An 8,012-nucleotide genomic window follows, 5' to 3' on the forward strand; every position below is an offset into this window, starting at 1 on the left:
CTATTTGGCTTGGGCCTAGAATACATATAACCACCTTTCCAACTTGGTGAAAATAGTTCTCTCCGGTTAATACATAATTATGCTGGAACATTTCATCTGTATATTGAAAGTAGCATGTTTCATTGGCCTATAGCCTAATGAAATCACTGAATTATAACTGTTATCAGCAAGGGCATTTAGCAACCAACTCAAATGCCTGTCTGGCGTGTTAGCAGAGAGGCATTAAGTCCATAAATGGTGGAGGTTTTGATTGTATCTGTGTGTCTGGATACATAAAATATACCCATATGTTTAGTCGCTGATATCTGGAGCCAGCAAATGTATACAAACTATAAATTTCCCTCTTCTCTCTTGCTCTCTGCAGAGTGTCAAGAGAGTTCGTCTACATTCTTCAGGGAAAATGTTAACTGAATGACGCTGAAATGCTTAGGGGAAAGCGCACATCTATCAAGAGCTATTTTGTGTTATTACACCCCCCCCCCCCCCCCCTCTCTGTAGGGTTTTGCTGCAGTAAGGGGTTAAAACAGGGTGGTTGCAGTTAGAAATGCACCTTGTTAATAACTTGAGGCCTTATTAACTTTTGATTCATCTGAAAGATAATACTTGGACCACAAGATGCATCACAGAATTTTTTTCCCCAGAGTCCAGAGTATAAGCTGTAAACGTATACATTTGACCTACAGGAACCATATGCCTACATTATCCTTGTTGCGTATGTGACTTCTATTTTATACTGCTATACTTATTTTATTTTAGACTTATTTTTTTTGTCTAGCACAGTCTCTGGAACGTAACAGAAAAAAGCATTTTGTATAAAATTATTCTGTACTTCTGTATGACAACTAATAAAGAAACTTGAACTTGCACATGCAGTCTATGCTGAACCCTGTATGGATTATCATTTAATTATTGCAAAATGTCCTGGTTTTGCAAGAGACTGATCATAAAACACAAGCTGTGAAATGTATCTTGGCATCTTGCAAATGTGTGATTGAGATAAGCCTAACATTTCCCTCGCAGTCTGTAGGTTAATTTGATCATATTTATAATAGCTTCGAACTGAATAGACGAATTCGTTTGAGAAAATGTCGACTGAAACATGACGAACCACTCATGGGTTTGTTTATGTCAACTGAATAATAATAAGAGAAATCGTTGTGTCTTTCAGGTCTTCTTCAAATCTAATTCACAACTTACTCATTTTTAAAAATTAATATTTAATATGGTTTTAGTTCAATCCTAAACATGATGTCGTATCTTAGCAGAATTCACTAAGCCTTTCAGATGTAATTTAAATGTTGAATAAACACTGGCTTTTCCTCTCAGTTTAGGACTCATGAACTAATCATATCTGGGGAAATGGCCTCAGTGATGCTGCAAATAATCTGATATAAAGATGAGCGAATTGCCATGCCATTAGAATAACATTCAATAACATTTATTATACAAATCATCATCATAATAATAATAATATGTAATTGTTTTAAATGCCACGGAAATTAGGAATTCATTTTCAAAGTAAGAAACATTTTATTTACAATATTTTCAGTGCAAATTATTATTAACAAAATATTGTACAACTATCTATCCAGACAAAATACATGAACACTTTGTGATGTTCTGAGATTCCATCCATAACAACGAGTGGTTCATAATAAAATTCACAACCGCATAGCCACATAATTATCTCCTTCAAATGAGGCAAAAGTCATGCACACGTGAAGGCTTGTGAGGGGAAACAAACAAAAAAACCTAGCCTCTTTTCGGCCACACACTTATCCGATGTGTTTGGAGTACAACAGTAATCTGTCTATCAAGATAATTAATTTCGGTCCAAATATAGTTATTTAAAAACATAAAACGGCATTTGTGTCAATTGTCCATTCATATCAATATCTGTGCTGCTGATGCCATTGTGTCTGTCACAGCCCCGGCCGGCGCCGCCTCCACGGTACTCACAGGGGCAGCAGCCCCGCTCATGATGACACTAGTCTTGCTGTGTTCGCTAATGTCCACGTCGCTCTTGTTGTCCTCTTGTCCCTCGTCGAATTCGGACTCGCTCGCCTCGCTCTCACACTCGGACCCCAGCTCCGCTTCTTTGGGCTCGGCCTCTGTCACCGACTTGTTGTCCGGCTGGTCCTTCTCCTTGTCTTTCTGCGCCTGGGCCTCTTTCGAATGCCTCCACTTCATGCGTCTGTTCTGGAACCAAACTTTCACCTGCAGAAAGGGCAGACGAATCAATTGTCAGTTGCGTGGTATAGGCACATTATAACGTCACAATTAACACATTTAAACATATTCTATACCAAAGGTTTATTTTTAAACGTATAGTCTAAGGCCTCACATTTAACCTTAAATCCATGTATATTTATTTGTGTGTGTGTTTGTTTGTTTGTTTGTTTGTTTGTTTGTTTGTTTGTTTGTTTGTTTGTTTGTTTATTATGCCATATGGCCTATATTTTATTCCTTTAACTCAATATGTTACGAAATGGACCGTATATTGTGTGTGCTATCATGTTCCTTGTTTGCTTTTAATGAAAACAATGGGCTACAACATTATTGAACAATAACTTATAGGCTATAAAGCTTTAGGCGTGTTTTAGTTCGGCCCTCTTGGCCTTGACCTATTGCCTATTGAGTCAGAAACGTTAACCAAGGCCTTTATTGCACAATCAATACAAAAAGTTAATTACAAGCCTATACAAATTCTCAATTATTTGGAGCCTAATCGAGTATAATTTGCTAATAGCCCTTGTACAGTATAGGCCTAAACTGCCTTAATGAGATTTCCATTCACACGTATTCTGTGATATATTTTTTATAATGCAAAAAAAAAAACGATAACCCGTCTGCATTTTGACAGTGACTGGCAAATAATTCATTACCAATTGGCACATTCCAATCCAAGTGAAGTGTGGCCTCATGGCTGTGACAGCATGATACACTGGGTCTTACCTGCGCGTCTGTTAGGCCAAGCATGGCAGCCAGTTGTTTTCTGTCGGGCTTGGTGACATATTTCTGTATTTCAAATCTCTTCTCAAGTCCTTTCCTCTGCAGGTTGGAAAAGACTGCCCTCGACCATGACCTTTTTCTCTTGTACGTCTGTGGCATCGTGTCTTTTGTCAGAACAGCATATGGACCTGCATTAAAAGATAGGGAGGGTGAGTGATTTCAAAGGGACCAGACAACAGAAGCATAATACTGTATATATTAGGCCCCAACTGTCAACATGCAAACTCCCAAGTGTCAAGACATTCACGAAAATTGAGGTGGACATGGAATTCTCTGCACGTTTTTTTAATTTTTTATTTGTTTGATCCTATATGTAATGACTACCTGGGAAGGTGTCCTGAAACTGATGCTGGCCTGATTGTCTGGTGCTGTTGGCTAGTGAGCTCATCATGGCGGACGCGTCCATCCCGGGGTCTATGGACGAGAAGTACTGGCTCGCTGAGGGCTGAATCGGGATGTGGATCCCTGACTGACGGCTCAAGCTAACAATGGACGTGAGATCTGTCACAGGGGCGAGAGATAAACTATGGTCAGTAAAGATTTACCGCAATGACACACGACACGAGTAACTTAGCCGTCATGCTTCTCGAGAGGTGAGAAGCCTTTTCGCAATATAGTGTATATACAGTGAACAAGCCCCCGAGCGCTCAAAACTGGCCAAATGCTCCTGGATTTTCACGTTGCAACGTGTGTTCTTATTGGGACGCCTGTAACTTGTACCAATTATGCAATCGTAAAAGATTAACTTAATGTTGCCATGATGTGGTTTTGGTGATTGAATAAACTAGCGCTTCTAAGGATGGACTAAAGTCAAACTTCAAGACACGTTTATATAGGCACAGTCAACGAGTTGGCACAGCTGTCCATATACTCTTGTTGTCAGCTCTAGCTCACATCAGTTTTCAAGGCTCAAAAGGCAAGGTATCCCTTTTTACTTATTGGGCAGTAACATATCAATGCTCACCTCGCAATGACGACATTTCTTTGGTTTTGGGATCAAAGTCTGTTGACAATATCCGATCGATTCCGAACTTGAGGTCTTTGCTTGAAGGCGGTGGAGCTTGATGATGTGAGCTGAGTGTTGTTCTGGAGACAGCAGTGAGGTGTAGTCCATGTCTGTGGTAGTGAGACGCGGGATGTATCCTGGCACCAAATAACGACTGCTCCGGCGCAACGGGAGACGGGCGCAAAGGAGAGCCGTTTGAGTGCGCCTGAGCGCGGTGTCCCATGTGCGCCATGAGGGCCGATGATCCCGGCATGTTGTCCGCATCTCCGACCTGCAGTATGTCTGCGATGCAAAAGGAGGGTTTCTTCATCGTATCCATGGCAAAACCACCCGCGCAATAAGCAGACCAAAGACTAAAATTAGATGCGTAAAACGGATTCAGACCGGCCGTATACATCCTCGAGCCTTTATTTTGCCTTATAGTTTCTCAAAAACGGCGATATGACACCAAAAAAAGAAGAGAAAACAGGCATGTAAGATAGTATAGGCTAGTGTTTGTTGTGGGACAGCCAGGGCAGTCCTCTTCGCAAGTGCCAGAAATCGTTCTCCCAACTCCGAGAGTTTAGCTCCGTACTTCCACGGTGAAGTTCCTTCTCTGGCACCGATTGGTTCCTTTGTAGCCAATGGTTGTTCTGTATTGCGCACGTCACGCCCTTGCAATGGAGATGATGTGAAGCCTACTGTATACAGATGTCAGTGACCGTGGCGCGACAGTGACAGTGACCACCCCCCCTCCATGCGAACACATGCACGCGCGCATGCACGAACGCATGTACACGCACACACGCACGCACGCACAGACACACACACGCACACACACACACTTACGCACGCACACAAATAAACTTTACACACATGATCACACCACCACTCAACACCATGCCATAATTAACCCATAACAACGTATTAACTTGTATGTAATATACACTGATAAGGCATCAGGTATTGTGAGACGACACTTTATATAGCCTTTAAGTGTGAGATTCTAAATGGTCAGTTTCCAAATTAGTCACGTTGACAAGGTTTGATTGATTGATTAGAAAACGGTCCTTGTAAAAAGCATTCCGATCGAATAATATAGGCTATACATAATAATTGTGTTATTGAGAATATTGCGGTAAAATGCATTGAATATTTCCAGATACAAAGCATAAAGCACAGTTCAGGAACGTTTCTGTGAATCAGGTCATCCTGTTTTTGATGGGCCGTGATTCGTGCTAAATGAGCGGATATGCCTGCTAGATTTGTCCCAAAATAGAACCTGTTTTAGTATTTTAGGATACAGCCGAAATCCTTATTTCTTCCGGAGCAGAGGGGGAAACTTTATAATGACTGTTAGAACTTCCTTCTTTCAATATTTGTGCTACTTTATCTCGACCTGCAAGTTGCACGGTGACGCAGATCCGTCCCCATGCTCATAATAAACAGAGGAAATCTATTCCCCTCTAAAGCGAAAACACAATTAACTTCAGAGGCGATACTTCATCCGCAGGCCTCGCAAGATTCACACGATAGAGTAATCATTCCTGTTAGGATTGAGCTTTCATAATCACTAATTGTATGCAGTAATTATGAATTATAAATGTATGATGATAATTATTATAATAATACAAATATAACAACGTCAACAACAATAATAATAATAATAATAATAATAATAATAATAATAATAATAATAATAATAATAATAATAATAATAATAATAATAATAATAATAATAATAATAATAACAATCATAATCATAATAAAATAATAACAACAACTATAACAACTAATAATAACTAACTTACGCTAATATGGAGGCTATTATAATTGTAGAAGTTGTAATACTAATAAATATGAGGCAATCCATTATAAAATATATACACAAATCTCCCTATATAAACCTTAGGATTTTTTTTAATAATTTCAATAAATTGTGTAGTGTGTGTGTGTGTGTGTGTGTGTGTGTGTGTGTGTGTGTGTGTGTGTGTGTGTGTGTGTGTGTGCGTGTGTGTGTGTGTGTGTGTGTGTGTTTGTGTGTGTGTGTGTGTGTGCGTGCGTGTGCGTGTCTCTGTGTGTGTGTGTGTGTGTGTGTGTGTGTGTGTGTGTGTGTGTGTGTGTGTGTGTGTGTGTGTGTGTGTGTGTGTGTGTGTGTGTGTGTGTGCGTGTGTTTCAGTGGCGTGTGCGTGCGTGTGTGTGTGTCCTCCGCCGGTCCCAAATTCTTTGTTTCACATTTTGTTCAAACAATGGCTTCTGAGCCCTGCTGCGTTCATTAGTCTTGATTCATATAGCCGGAAGGGCCAATGACCCTGGCTGTCTCCTATCGCAGTGTTTTCGAGTGACACTTTTCCGGGTTAAAATCCCTGGTTAAAATTAGAAATTAGATATATAACGTTTGCCCTCGATCATGCAGTCAAAACAATCCAGGGAAGAGGATGTAGAAGACACAGCGGGGCGAGTACGCCTAAGTTATTTCAGGTGCATGATGAGCTTTTAGTGGGAAGCGTGTCTCAGTATGTGGACTTTCACGCAGAGTTTGTGACATGCCCATTCATACCGACTATTGCACGAGCCCCCGTGGGAATAAAAACGTTGTCCAGATTGCAGGAAGGGAGTATCTGGCCTGCATGCTCTTATACGGGCTATACTGTTGAATATGAATAATAGTAACGTTTACACTGACTATATGGGACTAAACAAAATGTAATGAGAGCACAAGTACTTCATTTTAAATTATTGTTACATAAGAAAACCCCTATTTACTCGTGAAGAAATCATCTGGCAAAAGTAGAAATCAAAGAGCCAAAACTATATTTATGATGTCTAATGTGTCTATGGATAGGAACAGTGAAAGTGAACCCGCACACTGTAATGCAAGTATTTATGATGCCTTTGGATGAGCAGCTTGGCAGTATGGGAGACTGACTCTGTGGTTGTATTGAAGGTTTGTCTGGACCTTTACATCCATGTGAGTTTTTATGGTATATATAGGCTAGCTACTCTAGAAGGAAGAGTATACGCCTATTGTGGTCTGTTGGCTTGTAAAAACAGGGCAATCACTGAAATATATATACAGTATTTTTAAATCTGAGATAGAACCTATTTTACATTATTGGACTCAAATTGACGATTAGAACCATATGGTTAATAAATTTTTCTTATTTCTTATTTTGACAGCATTGTGGAGATAAATCACTCATCCCTACTATTCGCATACTATTACATTTTTGTTAGGTCAGTTTGAGCTAATAAGAACAATCAAAGAACTGCAGAGGCATATCATATCAGATCAGATTTATATAGGACTAGAATGGCACTCAGAGACGCCTATACACCACAATCACAAGTGCCACTCTCACTTAGCGTCTATATTGATTTAAATGCTGGAAATGAATTCAAATGAAACACTTGTCGTTGACCGATATGAAAAATATTTGAGTCCTTTGAGTCCTATTTGGGGTCCTTGGCTTCCTGTCAACCTATGAGGTTTCATCCAAATCAGATCAGAACTATAAGAGTTATTGCTGATAGACGTATACAGGCATGGACCAGAGTGAGAGCAATACCCCCTCCCTCACCAGCGCTTGCACGAGTGCACTGAAATGGGTCTACAGAAACTATACAGAAGCAAAATGAACCAAAGACTTATTGAAGAACCAGAAATCACATATCTCTTCTTAGCAGAGCATGCCATTTAGAGGTGGTTCATCCAGCTAATGTTCTATTTTGCCCTAAAAAAAACTCTGAAGATTCAGCTTTTCTTTTTTTCTTTAGCCTATACAGACCCATACATTGCTCTCACACTCCAAAAATGTACACATTAAAGGGTTAACCAAACCCCAGAAAAAAACAATATTGGAAATGGTGCAGGCATCTTTTCCATTTCCTTTTCGGAGTATGCATTGGTAAGACAAACTCTCTTCTCTTATTTCCAGCTATGCTTCACATAAGTGAACGCTCTGCAGACTGTTTTGTCCTGGAAATATCATAGATTTGAATTTCAAATTTCAAT

General features: G+C 39.9%; 1 protein-coding gene across 2 annotated transcripts; it reads right to left on the minus strand.

The window, feature by feature from the left end:
* Positions 1-1,495: 1,495 nt before the first annotated feature.
* hlx1 (H2.0-like homeo box 1) lies at positions 1,496-4,553 on the minus strand. 2 transcript variants are annotated; one of them, XM_084313898.1, is made up of 4 exons: positions 3,977-4,553; positions 3,337-3,513; positions 2,956-3,140; positions 1,496-2,217 (listed from the first exon to the last, which is right to left on the minus strand). In XM_084313898.1, exons 1-4 carry the CDS (start codon positions 4,413-4,415, stop codon positions 1,885-1,887), a joined length of 1,134 nt encoding a protein of 377 aa, XP_084170024.1. In that variant the 5' UTR covers positions 4,416-4,553; the 3' UTR covers positions 1,496-1,884. The 2 variants fall into 2 exon arrangements, with proteins under 2 accessions (XP_084170024.1, XP_084170025.1); XM_084313899.1 differs by lacking the exon at positions 3,337-3,513.
* Positions 4,554-8,012: the final 3,459 nt, after the last annotated feature.

Source organism: Notolepis coatsorum (assembly GCF_963971535.1).
Source record: "Notolepis coatsorum genome assembly, chromosome: 5".
Classification (NCBI taxonomy): Eukaryota; Metazoa; Chordata; class Actinopteri; order Aulopiformes; family Paralepididae; genus Notolepis; species Notolepis coatsorum.

Excerpts from the sequence above, each read along its gene's own strand:
- hlx1 (XM_084313898.1), bottom strand. The coding sequence starts at position 4,415 with ATGTATACGGCCGGTCTGAATCCGTTTTACGCATCTAATTTTAGTCTT. Across the intron at positions 3,514-3,976 it reads AGAAATGTCGTCATTGCGAG|ATCTCACGTCCATTGTTAGC; the intron begins GTGAGCATTGAT and ends CCCCTGTGACAG. Across the intron at positions 3,141-3,336 it reads GTTTCAGGACACCTTCCCAG|GTCCATATGCTGTTCTGACA; the intron begins GTAGTCATTACA and ends CTTTTAATGCAG.